We start from the raw sequence: 18,109 nt of genomic DNA, 5'->3' as shown, positions 1-18,109 counted from the left end.
TGTTTATCTGAATATATAGACCATCAGTTACAGAAATGTGCGGTGTCTTTACCAGCAAACCTCAGAGATAAAGGGCATTTATTAACCCTATTGAGAGATATCATACGGGAAGAGGACTATATGTGGGCAACACTAGATGTTTCTTCATTATATAGTAATATACCACATGACAGAGGAGTGGAAGCTGTGTCATGTTTTTTAGTGGAAGATCCCTTGATGCCCATACATCAGAGGAACTTCATTTTGGAGGCCATTAAAGGAGTAGTCCAGTGCTGAAAAGCATCCCCTATCCCAAGGATAGGGGATAAGTTTCAGATTGCAGGGGGTCCGACCGCTGGTGGGCCCCCGCGATCTCCTGTATGGGGCCCTGGCTCGCTGGCCAGATAGCGCTTGTTGACCACCAGACGAAGTGGCAGCCGACACGCCCCTTCAAAAAAAGCGCTATGGCAGAGCCAGAGATTGCCAAAGGCAGAGCTGCATCAGTCCCCCCAAAAATTTGAGTTCCTGGATTTAAATATCTATATTCCGGATGGCTGTTTGCATACTGACACCTATTTTGAGAAGGTGGATGCAAACAGCTACCTCGACTTTAACAGTTGCCATTGGAAACAATGGAAGAAGAACATTCCATTCGGTCAAATGAAAAGAACCTGATGAATTTGATTCTGGTTTTCTAACCCGACCCGAATATAAGCCGAGGCCCCTAATTTCACCCCAAAAACCCAGGAAAAGTTATTGACCCGACTGTAAGCCTAGGGTGGGAAATACATCAACCCCCCATGTAATCATCCAGACCCCCGTCATCATCCCACCCCCTGCATCATCACCGCCTGTCAATCCCTTCATTAGTGGTCTTCAACCTGCGGACCTCCAGATGTTGCAAAACTACAACTCCCAGCATGCCCGGACAGCCATCGGCTGTCTGGGTATGCTGGGAGTTGTAGTTTTGAAACCTCTGGAGGTCCGCAGGTTGAAGACCACTGCGGCCTTCTTCATCATCCCCCTCCCCTTCATCATCACCCCCCCCCCCCCTTCATCATCACCGCCTGTCAATCCCTTCATCAGTGGTCTTCAACCGGCGGGCCTCCAGATGTTGCAAAACTACAACTCCCAGCATGCCCGGACAGCCATCAGCTGTCCGGGCATGCTGGGATTTGTAGTTTTGAAACCTCTGGAGGTCCGCAGGTAGAAGACCACTGCGGCCTTCGTCATCATCCAGACCCCCCCCCCCCTCACCTTTTTGTTTTGTACTCACCTCCCCTCGGCAGGAAGTTAGGGTGAGCTGGTCCTAGTGACGTTGCCCTGACGACGATGCACAGGGACATTGTGCATGAACGTCCCTGTGCGTCGTCATCAAGGCAACGTCACTAGTCCGTGACCGGACCCGAAGCGTGGAAAAGAGGGCCCCCTGGTGAAAATGGACAGCCCGCAACGACTAACCCTCCCCACCGGATGGTCCCTGCACCATAGAGGGCCCGAACCAGCTAACCCTTCCTTCCCACCGAGGGGAGGTGAGTACAAAACAAAAGGAGGGGGCTGGATGATGACGAAGGCCGCAGTGGTCTTCAACCTGCGGACCTCCAGAGGTTTCAAAACTACAACACTCAGCATGCCCGGGCATGCTGGGAGTTGTAGTTTTGCATCATCTGGAGGTCCGCAGGTTGAAGACCACTGAAAAGGGATTGACAGGCGGAGAGATCACTCGAGTATAAGCCGAGGGGGGCGTTTTCAGCACGAAAAATGGTGCTGAAAAACTCGGCTTATACTCGAGTATATACGGTAGGTATTACACGTCACACACCAATATTTTTCTTTTATGTTTTTTATTTTTTTGTATAGGTAATATTACCAGCTCATATTATTTTTTTGTATAGGTAATATTACCAGCTCATATTATTTTTTTGTATAGGTAATATCACCAGCTCATATTATTTTTTTGTATAGGTAATATTACCAGCTCATATTATTTTTTTTATGGTTTTTCCGTGTCCTGTGCAGTATCTCTCCCAGAAGTCCACTTGATGGCCCCCGTGGTGGTCTACACCCCGAAGTCATCAATTCTTACTCTAAGAGAGAGTTTGCAGCTGTTCCTGGAGACGGTTAACATTAACCTCTGCATGGTGGAATAATAGGTCACGATGTTTATCAGGATCAGTAGAAGCATCACCCACTCGATGATTATGGTGGTGATTTCACGGATCTCGTCCCAGTCTTCATCATCATAGAATAATTCCTGTGATGTTTTATATCCAAAGTAGAAAATTGCGCAGGTAAAAGTCAGGCCACAGCAGGTGCATCTACTATGGTGGATGACTTTGTTTGCTCCTGGTAATTTATACATCTGGATGGACTGCCCAAGGTAGTATAAGGCTTCACATGTAATGGAAATTATCGTGCTGACAAAGTGTATCCTGGGATATTCTTCGGGGGACAATACATGCATGACAGCTGTACCAAAACAGGAGGCCCACACAATGGCCAGCAGGATCCTCTGGATCAGGACCTGATGACCCCTGAACTCTTCAGTATGCATAACCATATACTTATAAATAAGAAAGGTTAGTACCAAAGTGCCAATGGACGTCCCTATGAAACCAATTCTCAATAATATGTTTTCGGGAAAGAAATTTCCCACGTCACTGTGAAGGAAAAGAAACCAATGTTATTGTGGATATTTCCTCACTCCCAACCCATAAAATAAGAATCATGTGCTTGTTTATCTTACCTGATATGCATCAGTGGCGAGGCGGCATGGCCGAGGACGACCGTCACGATGTAGCTGGTGGCAAGCCAGGCCACACACCAAAACGCCAACAGAAGGGGGACGAACCCCAAACCTTTTAGCTCCATCTCAGTCAAGAAGAAGAAATAGAAGTTGCTAATCGCACTGTAACAATCTACAGAATGAAGGCTCGGGCGGCTGTCAGTGGAATGTCAGGACTCCAGCTGTCTATGACATCACATGTCTGATGTCACGATGACTGCTTGTTTCTTAGAGCTGCCATGATTTAGTATCTGCTATGGACATAACCTGATGTTTCTACTATGGACCTTACAGACCCCAGAACCCAAGTAATTAGTGCAGGGGCTCCATTTTGATCATCTCATATTTCACATTATTTGAGTTCCAGGGCTCGGATACATTTGCACCCTCTATAGCAGTGGTCTCTAAGCTGTGAACCCCCAACCGCTGCAAAACCACAACTCCCAGCATGCCCGGACAGTAACTTTGCATAAGGAAATAGCCTAATTAAACTTTTCTTATATATAGACTCCCCGACATCTCCAAGGATAAGCATCTAAGGGTCTCGTTCGATCTTAATGTTATACCTTTTTTCAATAAGATCGATGATTCCAAAATGTATGAATATAGGAATAATTCCATATAAGATACAAAAAGTTAGCATCCTCCATTTCTGGAAAAGTTTCTGAGTTGCCCAAAGCAACCAATCAGATTGCTTCCTTCATTTTTCAGAGGTCTTTTAAAAAATGAAAGAAGCAATCTGATTGGTTGCTATGGGCAACTGCATAACTTTTCCTCTACACTGGTTTTGATGAATCTCCCCCATAGAGAGAGATTTATCAAAACCTGACCAGTGGAAAAGCTGCTGAGATGCCCATAGCAACCAATCAGATTGCTTCTTTTATTCTTGAAAAAGCCTATGAAAAATTAAAGAAGCGATCTGATTGGTTGCTATGGGCAACTCAGAAACTTTTCCTCTGGACAGGTTTTGGGTTTTGATAAATCTTCCTCTATGGGGGAGATTCAGCAAAACCAGTGCAGAGGAAGAGTTGTGCTGTTGCCCATAGCAACCAATCAGATTGCTTCTTTCATTTTTGAAAAGGCCTCTGAAAAATGAAGGAAGCAATCTGATTGGTTGCTATGGGCAACTCAGAAACTTTTCCATGAAAGTAAAGTTTAGCCACAACCAGGGGCGGATCCAGAGTCTAGTCTCGGGAGGGGCACTATTAGAGAATTTTGTATTGGCGGACAGAAAATAAGGTGTTTCTTAACCCCTTAAGGACGCAACCCTTTTTCACCTTAAGGACTGGGCCCTTTTTCGCAATTCTGACCACCGTCACTTTACGAATTAATAACGCGAAAACACTTTTACGAATATTATGATTCTGAGATAGTTTTTTCGTGACATATTCTATTTTATTTTGGTGGTAAATTTTCGGCGTTACTTGCATCCTTTTTTGGTGAAAAATCCCCAAATTTAATGAAAATTTTGAAAATTTTGCATTCTTCTAACTTTGAAGCTCTCTACTTGTAAGGAAAATTGATATTCACAATAAATTTTATTTTTCTTCACAAGTACAATATGTTCACTTTATGTTGGTATCATAAAATGGACATATTTTTGCTTTTTTTTTTTAATTAGAGGGCTTCAAAGTAGAGAAGCAATTTTCAAAAATTTCATGAAAATTGCTAAATCTGAAGGGACAGATGTTACAGAACTACAACTATTTAAAAAAAAAAAAAAAACGTATAGGGTTCCCCGTATTTTCATTCTCAGCACAATACCAACCAAACAGCAACAGCCTGATGTTACCAGGGTGGGCGGGGACCATTGTTACTGGCCCTCCCCAGCCTAAATAACGCCAGCCTGTTACCGCCTAGGCCCAGGAGCACCATTTTTGATGCTCCGGGCCTGTTGGTACCGGCGATTCTGGGAGTGATGTCACATGACCTCATTCTTATCTATGTAATTTCAGATGGATATGACTGGAGAGGTGAGGGATTCTGGGAGTAATGTCACATGACCTCATTCTTATCTATGTAATAACAGATGGATATGACCGGAGAGGTGAGGGATTCTGGGAGTGATGTCACATGACCTCATTCTTATCTATGGAATAACAGATGGATATGACTGGAGAGGTGAGGGATTCTGGGAGTGATGTCACATGACCTCATTCTTACCTATGTAATAACAGATGGATATGACTGGAGAGGTGAGAGATTCTGGGAGTGATGTCACATGACCTCATTCTTATCGATGTAATAACAGATGGATATGACTGGAGAGGTGAGGGATTCTGGGAGTGATGTCACATGACCTCATTCTTATCTATGGAATAACAGATGGATATTACTGGAGAGGTGAGGGATTCTGGGAGTGATGTCACATGACCTCATTCTTATCTATGTAATAACAGATGGATATGACTGGAGAGGTGAGGGATTCTGGGAGTGATTTCACATGACCTCATTCTTATCTATGTAATAACAGATGGATATGACTGGAGAGGTGAGGGATTCTGGGAGTGATGTCACATGACCTCATTCTTATCTATGTAATAACAGATGGATATGACTGGAGAGGTGAGGGATTCTGGGAGTGATGTCACATGACCTCATTCTTATCTATGTAATAACAGATGGATATGACTGGAGAGGTGAGGGATTCTGGGAGTGATGTCACATGACCTCATTCTTATCTATGGAATAACAGATGGATATTACTGGAGAGGTGAGGGATTCTGGGAGTGATGTCACATGACCTCATTCTTATCTATGGAATAACAGATGGATATTACTGGAGAGGTGAGGGATTCTGGGAGTGATGTCACATGACCTCAGGGTTCCCCGTATTTTCATTCTCAGCACAATACCATCCAAACAGCAACAGCCTGATGTTACCAGGATGGGCGGGGACCATTGTTACTGGCCCTCCCAAGCCTAAATAACGCCAGCCTGTTACCGCCTAGGCCCAGGAGCACCATTTTTGACGCTCCGGGCCTGTTGGTATCGGCGATTCTGGGAGTGATGTCACATGACCTCATTCTTATCTATGTAATTTCAGATGGATATGACTGGAGAGGTGAGGGATTCTGGGAGTAATGTCACATGACCTCATTCTTATCTATGTAATAACAGATGGATATGACCGGAGAGGTGAGGGATTCTGGGAGTGATGTCACATGACCTCATTCTTATCTATGGAATAACAGATGGATATGACTGGAGAGGTGAGGGATTCTGGGAGTGACGTCACATGACCTCATTCTTATCTATGTAATAACAGATGGATATGACTGGAGAGGTGAGGGATTCTGGGAGTGATGTCACATGACCTCATTCTTACCTATGTAATAACAGATGGATATGACTGGAGAGGTGAGGGATTCTGGGAGTGATGTCACATGACCTCATTCTTATCGATGTAATAACAGATGGATATGACTGGAGAGGTGAGGGATTCTGGGAATGAGTGATATTAATGTATCTCTCTATACACAGGATTACACAGTAGTGAAGAAGTCCTCTAGTGGGCTCTGTCGGGCCCCTGTGTGTGAAGGATGGGGAAGAACCCTGAGCCCAATCCCAGGGCCCCCACCTCACTCCCTGATACATGAGGAAATGGATGAACAGAAGATCCGAGAACTCATCAACAAGATGATGGAGCTGCTGACTGGAGAGGTGACCCTGCTGGGACATTATACAGTAATGGAGGGGTCTGGTGATGACTGGAGAGGTGACCCTGCTGGGACATTATACAGTAATGGAGGGGTCTGGTAATGACAGGAGAGGTGACACTGCTGGGAATGCTGGGACATTATACAGTAATGGAGAGGTCTGGTGATGACTGGAGAGGTGACACTGCTGGGACATTATACAGTAATGGAGGAGTCTGGTGATGACTGGAGAGGTGACACTGCTGGGACATTATACAGTAATGGAGGGGTCTGGTGATGACTGGAGAGGTGACACTGCTGGGACATTATACAGTAATGGAGGGGTCTGGTGATGACTGGAGAGGTGACACTGCTGGGACATTATACAGTAATGGAGGGGTCTGGTGATGACTGGAGAGGTGACCCTGCTGGGACATTATACAGTAATGGAGGGGTCTGGTGATGACTGGAGAGGTGACACTGCTGGGACATTATACAGTAATGGAGGGGTCTGGTGATGACTGGAGAGGTGACACTGCTGGGACATTATACAGTAATGGAGGGGTCTGGTGATGACTGGAGAGGTGACACTGCTGGGACATTATACAGTAATGGAGGGGTCTGGTGATGACTGGAGAGGTGACACTGCTGGGAATGCTGGGACATTATACAGTAATGGAGGGGTCTAGTGATGACTGGAGAGGTGACACTGCTAGGACATTATACAGTAATGGAGGGGTCTGGTGATGACTGGAGAGGTGACACTGCTGGGACATTATACAGTAATGGAGGGGTCTGGTGATGACTGGAGAGGTGACACTGCTAGGACATTATACAGTAATGGAGGGGTCTGGTGATGACTGGAGAGGTGACACTGCTGGGAATGCTGGGACATTATACAGTAATGGAGGGGTCTGGTGATGACTGGAGAGGTGACACTGCTGGGACATTATACAGTAATGGAGGGGTCTGGTGATGCCTGGAGAGGTGACACTGCTGGGACATTATACAGTAATGGAGGGGTCTGGTGATGACTGGAGAGGTGACACTGCTGGGACATTATACAGTAATGGAGGGGTCTGGTGATGACTGGAGAGGTGACACTGCTGGGACATTATACAGTAATGGAGGCGTCTGGTGATGACTGGAGAGGTGACACTGCTGGGACATTATACCGTAATGGAGGGGTCTGGTGATGACTGGAGAGGTGACACTGCTGGGACATTATACAGTAATGGAGGGGTCTGGTGATGACTGGAGAGGTGACACTGCTGGGACATTATACAGTAATGGAGGGGTCTGGTGATGACTGGAGAGGTGACACTGCTGGGAATGCTGGGACATTATACAGTAATGGAGGGGTCTGGTGATGACTGGAGAGGTGACACTGCTGGGACATTATACAGTAATGGAGGGGTCTGGTGATGACTGGAGAGGTGACACTGCTGGGACATTATACAGTAATGGAGGGGTCTGGTGATGACTGGAGAGGTGACACTGCTAGGACATTATACAGTAATGGAGGGGTCTGGTGATGACTGGAGAGGTGACACTGCTGGGAATGCTGGGACATTATACAGTAATGGAGGGGTCTGGTGATGACTGGAGAGGTGACACTGCTGGGACATTATACAGTAATGGAGGGGTCTGGTGATGCCTGGAGAGGTGACACTGCTGGGACATTATACAGTAATGGAGGGGTCTGGTGATGACTGGAGAGGTGACACTGCTGGGACATTATACAGTAATGGAAGGGTCTGGTGATGACTGGAGAGGTGACACTGCTGGGACATTATACAGTAATGGAAGGGTCTGGTGATGACTGGAGAGGTGACACTGCTGGGACATTATACAGTAATGGAGGGGTCTGGTGATGACTGGAGAGGTGACACTGCTGGGACATTATATAGTAATGGAGGGGTCTGGTGATGACTGGAGAGGTGACACTGCTGGGACATTGTACAGTAATGGAGGGGTCTGGTGATGACTGGAGAGGTGACACTGCTGGGACATTATACAGTAATGGAGGGGTCTGGTGATGACTGGAGAGGTGACACTGCTGGGACATTATACAATAATGGAGGGGTCTGGTGATGACTGGAGAGGTGACACTGCTGGGACATTATACAGTAATGGAGGGGTCTGGTGATGACTGGAGAGGTGACACTGCTGGGACATTATACAGTAATGGAGGGGTCTGGTGATGACTGGAGAGGTGACACTGCTGGGAATGCTGGGACATTATACAGTAATGGAGGAGTCTGGTGATGACTGGAGAGGTGACACTGCTGGGACATTATACAGTAATGGAGGGATCTGGTGATGACTGGAGAGGTGACACTGCTGGGAATGCTGGGACATTATACAGTAACACCACTGGAGGGGTCGGGGTGATGACTGTATCATTGTGTGTCAGGTTCCTATAAGGTGTCAGGACGTGGCGGTCTATTTCTCCATGGAGGAGTGGGAGTATGTAGAAGGACACAAGGATCAGTACAAGGATCAGGTGATGATGGAGGATCAGCAGCCCCTCACATCACCAGGTAATAGACATGACTATATACACACGTCCTCTCATTATTTGTATGTAAAGAATGAATTCAGTCTCTGTATGTGTTCCCTACAGTCAGATCCAGTAAGAGAACAGCACCAGAGAGGTGTCCCCGTCCTCTTGATGAGCAGAATATGGAGGACATTACTACAGGGAAAGATCTGATCTATATTAAGGCTACAGACATAAAGGAAGAAGAAGAAGAGACAGATGTGAGCGGTGATGAGCAGTATAAGGAGGACATTCATACAGATAACCGCACAGGTGAGTAGTAACCACTAAATACAGAGAAGGTCACAGATTCTACTCAGTCACCGGCTGCAATAATCACAGAAAAAAATAATGTTCATATATGTTACTCACTAGGTCATCCAGATGCTATACAGGTCTTTTTTGTTTGTCTTCTGTATTTGGCTCACAAATCCCTCTGTTCTGCTGCTCACTTATTCTGACATAAACTGCTCAGGAAGGGGAGTGTCCGAGGCAAGCACTGAGCCCGCCCTCACTCACCATTCATTCATTCATTCTTTTTATCCAATCACTGCAGTCTGCTCTGTAACCCCCTCCTCTCTGCCTTCATGCTGCAGTCTGATAGGACAGGAGTGAGCACAGAGGAGTACTAGTCCTGCCAGGTCTGTGCTTCAGCTGGGACAGAGATGATGCTGCAGCCGGAAAGGATTATGTTTTAGATCTGTGGTCTCAAAGTGTGGCCCTTACTGATACTGAGCATGCGTTTTGTTTTTAACCCCTTAAGGACCAGGCCAATTTTATTTTTGTGTTTTAGTTTTTTCCTCCTCGCCATCTAAAATCCGTAACTCTTTACAATTTACATTCCCAGACCCATATGAGGCGCGACCAATTGTACTTTGTAATTACATCAATCATTTTACCATAAAATGTACGGCAAACACAAAACAAAAGACATTTTTTATAAAAAACACAATTTTGCTAATTTTGTCAGGTTTTGTTTTCACGCTGTACACTTTACGATAAAAATTAAGTTTTCTTTATTCTGTGGGTCAATTCGATTAAATACTTATCTCAAACTTTTTTTTTTTTTACAAAATCAGTATATTTAAAATCGCCCTATTTTTACCATCTCTACCTTTTTCTTTTTTTTTTGTGTTCGAGACGGTATGAGGGCTCATTTCTTGCACCATGACCTGTAGTTTTTTTAGTTCCACTTTTGTATATATTTGACTTTTTAGTCACTTTTTATAAATTTGAAAACATTTTTGGTGAATGTGATGGCACCATGTCATTCACCGTACGGCATCATTAACATTATGTTAACCTGTTGGGGACGGAGGGCATACCTGTACGCCCTTCGCCAACTTCCTTTCCATAATGCGGGGCCATGCGTCCTAGTGGGTCGGGCCCAGCCTCTAACAACGGCCAGAACCCGTGGCTAGTAGCGCGTGGGAATGATCGCGGTGCAAAGCACTATTAACCCTGTAGACGCGGCGTTCAAAGTTGCCCCCAAAGTTGCCCTCTATGGGATAACAATGATCAGTATAAGAGATCAGTGTGTTCAGTGTTATAGTCTCCTGTGGGATAACAATGATCAATGTAAAAGATCAGTGTGCAGTGTTATAGTCTCCTATGGGATAACAATGATCAGTATAAGAGATCAGTGTGTGCAGTGTTATAGTCTCCTATGAGATAACAATGATCAGTATAAGAGATCAGTGTGTGCAGTGTTATAGTCTCCTATGGGATAACAATGATCAGTATAAGAGATCAGTGTGTGAAGTGTTATAGGTCCCTATGGGATAACAATGATCAGTATAAGAGATCAGTGTGTGCAGTGTTATAGTCTCCTATGGGATAACAATGATCAATGTAAAAGATCAGTGTGTGCAGTGTTATAGTCTCCTATGGGATAACAATGATCAGTATAAGAGATCAGTGTGTGCAGTGTTATAGCCTCCTATGGGACAACAATGATCAGTATAAGAGATCAGTGTGTGCAGTGTTATAGTCTCCTATGGGATAACAATGATCAGTATAAGAGATCAGTGTGTGCAGTGTTATAGCCTCCTATGGGATAACAATGATCAGTATAAGAGATCAGTGTGTGCAGTGTTATAGTCTCCTATGGGATAACAATGATCAGTATAAGAGATCAGTGTGTGCAGTGTTATAGTCTCCTATGGGATAACAATGATCTGTATAAGAGATCAGTGTGTGCAGTGTTATAGTCTCCTATGGGATAACAGTGATCAGTATAAGAGATCAGTGTGTGCAGTGTTATAGTCTCCTATGGGAGCTTTAACGTTGCAAAAAAAAAGTGAAAAAAAAGTTAATAAAGATCAGTTAACCCCTTCCCTAATAAAAGTTTGAATCAAGTTTGAAAAATCCAGTGTAAATAAAAATAAACATATGTGATGTCGCTGCGGCAGAAATTTCCGAATTATAAAAGGATATAGTTAAATAAACCGCATGGTAAATGGCGTACGCACAAAAAAAAATTACAAAGTCCAAAATAGCATATTTTAGGTCATTTTTAATATCATGAAAAAATGAATAAAAAGCGATCAAAAAGATCAATACAAAAATGGTACCAATAAAAACTTCAGATCACGGCGCAAAAAATGCGCCCTCATACCGCCCTGTACGCAGAAAATAAAAAAGTTATAGGGGTCAGAAGATGACAATTTTAAACGTATACATTTTCCTGCATGTAGTTATGATTTTTTCCAGAAGTGCAACAATATCAAACCTATATAAGTAGGGGATCATTTTAACCGTATGGACCTACAGAATAAAGAGAAGGTGTAATTTTTACCAAAAAATGTACTACGTAGAAACGTAAACCCCCCCAAAAGTTACAAAATTGCATTTTTTCTTACATTTTGTTGCACAATTATTTTTTTTTTCCCGTTTCACCGTAGATTTTTGGGTAAAATGACTAATATCACTGCAAAGTAGAATTGGTGGCGCAAAAAATAAGCCTCATATAGATTTTAAGGTGCAAAATTGAAAGGGTTATGATTTTATAAAGGTAAGGAGGTAAAAACGAAAGTGCAAAAATGGAAAAACCCTGCGTCCCCAAAGGGTTAATCATTATTACTTTTTTTTTTTTTAGTAAAATTGGGAAAAGGGTGATTTAAAAGAAAACTGTCACCCTGATCACCCACACTAAACCCAATACACAAAGGGTTATAGTGTGGGTGACCAGGAGTGCAAAGAGGGGTCACTTACCAAATTCCCTCCAGTGGCTCCTGTGATATTGCCCAACAAATGTCCCGTGCTCAGTTCGGTTACCCATGATGGCTGTCCGCCCCCTGCTTCTTCCTGCCCCCTGAAACAATCTGCCTCTATTAGTATATGCGCTCTGAGGCAGGAGAAGAAGCGCAGTTAGTTTACAGACAGCTCTCATGTCCTAGTGACCGGCCTCAGAGCGCGGCGCTCACGTGACATGCGACTCGCGTCACTAGGACGTTAGAGCTGTCTGTAAACTAACTGCGCTTCTTCTCCTGCCTCAGAGCGCGGCGCTCACGTGACATGTGACTCGCGTCACTACGACGTTAGAGCTGTCTGTAAACTAACTGCACTTCTTCTCCTGCCTCAGAGCGCGGCGCTCACGTGACATGCGACTCGCGTCACTAGGACGTTAGAGCTGTCTGTAAACTAACTGCGCTTCTTCTCCGGCCTCAGAGCGCGGCGCTCACGTGACATGCGACTCGCGTCACTACGACGTTAGAGCTGTCTGTAAACTAACTGCGCTTCTTCTCCTGCCTCAGAGCGCGGCGCTCACGTGACATGTGACTCGCGTCACTACGACGTTAGAGCTGTCTGTAAACTAACTGCGCTTCATCTCCTGCCTCAGAGCGCAGCGCTCACGTGACATGTGACTCGCGTCACTACGACGTTAGAGCTGTCTGTAAACTAACTGCGCTTCATCTCCTGCCTCAGAGCGTGGCGCTCACGTGACATGCGACTCGCGTCACTACGAAGATAGAGCTGTCTGTAAACTAACTGCGCTTCTTCTCCTGCCTCAGAGCGCGGCGCTCACGTGACATGTGACTCGCGTCACTAGGACGTTAGAGCTGTCTGTAAACTAACTGCGCTTCTTCTCCTGCCTCAGAGCGCGGCGCTCACGTGACATGTGACTCGCGTCACTAGGACGTTAGAGCTGTCTGTAAACTAACTGCGCTTCTTCTCCTGCCTCAGAGCGCGGCGCTCACGTGACATGCGACTCGCGTCACTAGGACGTTAGAGCTGTCTGTAAACTAACTGCGCTTCATCTCCTGCCTCAGAGCGCAGCGCTCACGTGACATGCGACTCGCGTCACTAGGACGTTAGAGCTGTCTGTAAACTAACTGCGCTTCATCTCCTGCCTCAGAGCGCAGCGCTCACGTGACATGCGACTCGCGTCACTAGGACGTTAGAGCTGTCTGTAAACTAACTGCGCTTCTTCTCCTGCCTCAGCGCGGCGCTCACGTGACATGTGACTCGCGTCACTAGGACGTTAGAGCTGTCTGTAAACTAACTGCGCTTCTTCTCCTGCCTCAGAGCACGGCGCTCACGTGACATGCGACTCACGTCACTAGGACGTTAGAGCTGTCTGTAAACTAACTGCGCTTTTTCTCCTGCCTCAGAGCGCGGCGCTCACGTGACATGTGACTCGCGTCACTAGGACGTTAGAGCTGTCTGTAAACTAACTGCGCTTCTTCTCCTGCCTCAGAGCGCGGCGCTCACGTGACATGTGACTCGCGTCACTAGGACGTTAGAGCTGTCTGTAAACTAACTGCGCTTCTTCTCCTGCCTCAGAGCACGGCGCTCACGTGACATGCGACTCGCGTCACTACGAAGTTAGAGCTGTCTGTAAACTAACTGCGCTTGTTCTCCTGCCTCAGAGCGCGGCGCTCACGTGACATGCGACTCGCGTCACTACGACGTTAGAGCTGTCTGTAAACTAACTGCGCTTCTTCTCCTGCCTCAGAGCGCGGCGCTCACGTGACATGTGACTCGCGTCACTAGGACGTTAGAGCTGTCTGTAAACTAACTGCGCTTCTTCTCCTGCCTCAGAGCGCGGCGCTCACGTGACATGTGACTCGCGTCACTAGGACGTTAGAGCTGTCTGTAAACTAACTGCGCTTCTTCTCCTGCCTCAGAGCGCGGCGCTCACGTGACATGTGACTCGCGTCACTAGGATGTTAGAGCTGTCTGTAAGCTAACTGCGCTTCTTCTCCTGCCTCAGAGCGCGGCGCTCACGTGACATGTGACTCGCGTCACTAGGACGTTAGAGCTGTCTGTAAACTAACTGCGCTTCTTCTCCTGCCTCAGAGCGCGGCGCTCACGTGACATGTGACTTGCATCACTACGACGTTAGAGCTGTCTGTAAACTAACTGCGCTTCTTCTCCTGCCTCAGAGCGCGGCGCTCACATGACATGCGACTCGCGTCACTAGGACGTTAGAGCTGTCTGTAAACTAACTGCGCTTCTTCTCCTGCCTCAGAGCGCAGCACAGAGTTAGAATTCTGCTGGAAGGCCTCCGTGCCGCTGATAATCAGATCACAATCAGTGCCGCACTGTACCTGTATTAATCACGGCATCTGAGGGGTTAATGGCGGACATCAGTGGAATCTCTGCTCCGATACTCACGGTCATGTATAGGACACAAATGTACGTCCTGGTGCGCAAAGTCATGTGCATTTAAGTCATGTGTCATTAAAGGGTTAAAGTCCTTGTTTGCGCTGTTGTTTTTCTTGTCCCTGTTGTCTCCATCTTATATAGTCAGCAGGATTTCCATGTAGACGACTAGAGGAATAATTTGGGATAGAGCTGGCGCTGTGACCAAATATGTGGATCACCGTATTTTTATAACTTATGGCGGTTCCGCGGTATAAAACGGTATTTCTTTCACCCCCCCAAATCATGTGACCCGCCAGCGCTGTTCTGCTCCCCCCCAAGCCGGCTCCTTACATGACAGTGAGTTTAACCTATCACTGGCCGGGGCGGGACATCGCTGCGGTCGGTGATAGGCTGATGGCTCTCAGACGTTCCCGTCCCCAGCGTGAGGCGGACGTAGGTAAGTTAAAGTTTATTTTCTTTATCTTTTGCAGCCCGGGCATAGGGATACAGCGTACAGCAGTGGTCTCCAACCTGCGGACCTCCAACTGTTGCAAAACTACAACTCCCAGCATGCCCGGACAGCCGTTGGCTGTCCGGGCATGCTGGGAGTTGTAGTTTTGCAACATCTGGAGGTCCGCAGGTTGGAGACCACTGGCGTACAGTATAGAGTTCCAGCGCCGGCGGCCACAACAAAGTGGAGGAGGGCAGTGCTTGCGGGTGACATATGTGAGTAGTGCCCCGCTGGGGTGATCATTGGGGGGAGCAGAACAGTGCTGGCGGGTCACGTATGATTAGTTCCTCGATGTGCGGACAGCGCAGCTCTGGGCTGATAATTTATTCCCGAGGGGGAGGGGCCCGACCGGTATTGCGGTATGGGAAAAATTCATATAGTGGAGCCCCAAAATTTCGGTATTCGGTATGAACTGGTATATACCGCCCAGCCCTAATTTGGGATATTTCCCAGCACTTCTGTATTGCTGGGGGCTCTGAACCGCCTCGGCTGTCGTCTGATTTGTGCCCTATGGATTGTTCATTGCTGCTGGATGGGAGTGTGATGGGGTCCAGGAGTGGGGTGTATGTGACCTGAAGACCCTATATTATGTCTACATTAACTATTTATTATCCGGAGGACGGGGAGAAGGTTCCATGATGTCACATGCTGCACTTATAATGTTCTACTAAAAAGACTATAAATATGGGTGCAGTGTTTAACCCCTTAAGGACTCAGCGTTTTTCTGTTTTTGCATTTTCATTTTTTCCCTCATCATCTTCTAAAAATCATAACTCTTTCAATTTTGCACATAAAATTCCATATTATGGCTAATTTTTTGCGCCACCAATTCTACTTTGCAGTGACATTAGTCATTTTACCAAAAAATCCACGGCGAAACAGAAAAAAAAATTAATTGTGCGACAAAATTGAAGAAAATATTTCATTTTGTAACTTTTGGGGGCTTCCATTTCTACGCAGTGCACTTTTTGGTAAAAATGACACCTTATCATTATTCTGTAGGTTCATACGATTATAATGATCCCCTACTTATATAGGTGATTTTGTCGCACTTCTGGAAAAAATCATAACTACATGCAGGAAAATTTATACGTAAAAAATTGTCATCTTCTGACCCCTATAACTTTTTTTATTTTTCCGCGTACGGAGTGGTATGAGGGCTCATTTTTTGCACCGTCATCTAAAGTTTTTAGCGGTTCCATTTTTGCATTGATCTGACATTTTGATCGCTTTTTAAACATTTTTTTTATGATATAAAAAGTGACCAAAAATACGCTATTTTGGACTTTGGAATTTTTTTGCGCGCACACCATTGACCGTGCGGTTTAATTAAGGATGCATTTTTATAGTTCGGACATTTCTGCACGCGGCGATACCATATATGTTTATTTTTATTTACACTTTTTTTTTTTTAGATATTTTTTTTTTTTATGGAAAAGGGGGGTGATTCAAACTTTTATTGGGGAAGGGGTTAAATGACCTTTATTAACTTTTTTTCCCACTTTTTTTGCAGTGTTATAGCTCCCATAGGGGACTATAACACTGCACACACTGATCTCTTATACTGATCATTGTTATCCCATAGGAGACTATAACACTGCACACACTGATCTCTTATACTGATCATTGTTATCCCATAGGAGACTATAACACTGCACACACTGATCTCTTATACTGATCATTGTTATCCCATAGGAGACTATAACACTACACACACTGATCTCTTATACTGATCATTGTTATCCCATAGGAGACTATAACACTGCACACACTGATCTCTTATACTGATCATTATTATCCCATAGGAGACTATAACACTGCATACACTGATCTCTTATACTGATCATTGTTATCCCATAGGAGACTATAACACTGCACACACTGATCTCTTATACTGATCATTGTTATCCTATAGGGGACTATAACACTGCACACACTGATCTCTTACACTGATCATTATTATCCCATAGGGGGCTATAACACTGCACACACTGATCTTTCCCCCTGATCCCTGCAAAGCCATAACTTTGCATGGATCAGCATAATAGGGGGTTGCTTGCTCAAGCCTGTAGCTCAGGCTTGGAGCAATCAAACGCTGATCGAATGTGACGGAGCGAGGTAAGGGGGTCTCCGCTCGCATCCTAGCTGATCGGGACTATCGCGATAGTCGGGCGTACATGTACGCCCTGGGTCCTTAAGAGGTTAAAGTTTTTATTGTTGTTTTTTTTCTTTTTTACTTAAAAATAAAATCTGTGTTATTCTCTGCAGATTCTTGTAGCAGGAGATCAGAGGAGAATCTTATATCTTCAGATTATAAAGCAGATGATGATATCACACAAGATACATATGAAGAACATTCCATTATCCCAGATACACCCTCAGCCCTTCACAGCCAAGATCTGTCATCTCATCCTTATATACAGGTCCTGTCTTCTCAGTCATCACAGGATGTTCAGCAAAATAAAAGTCACAAAAGGGGTGCTGGACATCAAAGAGATTGTGCAGGGAAGAAGCAATATTCATGTTCAGTATGTGGAAAATGTTTTACTTCTAAATCAAGTCTTGTTGAACATCAGAGAACTCACACAGGGGATAAACCATTTTTATGTTCAGAATGTGGAAAATGTTTTACTTTTAAATCACGGCTTGTTAGACATCAGAGAATTCACACAGGAGAGAAGCCATTTGTATGTTCAGAATGTGGAAAATATTTTACTCAGAGATCACATCTGTCTGAACATCAAAAAATTCATATTGGAGAGAAGCCATTTTCATGTTCAGAATGTGGTAAATGTTTTACTCAGAGATCACATCTGTCTGAACATCAAAAAATTCATATTGGAGAGAAGCCATTTTCATGTTCAGAATGTGGAAAATGTTTTACTCAGAGATCACATCTGTCTGAACATCAAAAAATTCATATTGGAGAGAAGCCATTTTTATGCTCAGAATGTGGAAAATGTTTTACTTCCAAATCATGGCTTGTTCAACATCAGAGAACCCACACAGGAGAGAAGCCATATTCATGTGCAGAATGTGGAAAATGTTTTACTCGAAAGGCAAGT

The 18,109-nt window shown here is 45.1% G+C and overlaps 1 protein-coding gene across 1 annotated transcript; it reads left to right on the top strand.

The window, feature by feature from the left end:
• Positions 1–9,031: 9,031 nt before the first annotated feature.
• On the top strand, positions 9,032–18,103 carry LOC130310737 (gastrula zinc finger protein XlCGF42.1-like; the record flags this gene model as incomplete). The annotated part of the gene is made up of 2 exons (XM_056552421.1): positions 9,032–9,217; positions 17,313–18,103. Coding segments are annotated over exons 1-2 (921 nt in total), but the record flags the coding sequence as incomplete, so codon positions are not given.
• Between the last annotated feature and the right edge of the window lie 6 nt (positions 18,104–18,109).

Source organism: Hyla sarda, unplaced genomic scaffold (assembly GCF_029499605.1).
Source record: "Hyla sarda isolate aHylSar1 unplaced genomic scaffold, aHylSar1.hap1 scaffold_1593, whole genome shotgun sequence".
Taxonomy (NCBI): domain Eukaryota; kingdom Metazoa; phylum Chordata; class Amphibia; order Anura; family Hylidae; genus Hyla; species Hyla sarda.
Note: the sequence above shows the minus strand (reverse complement) of the source record. Positions and strands in the feature narration are given on the sequence as shown.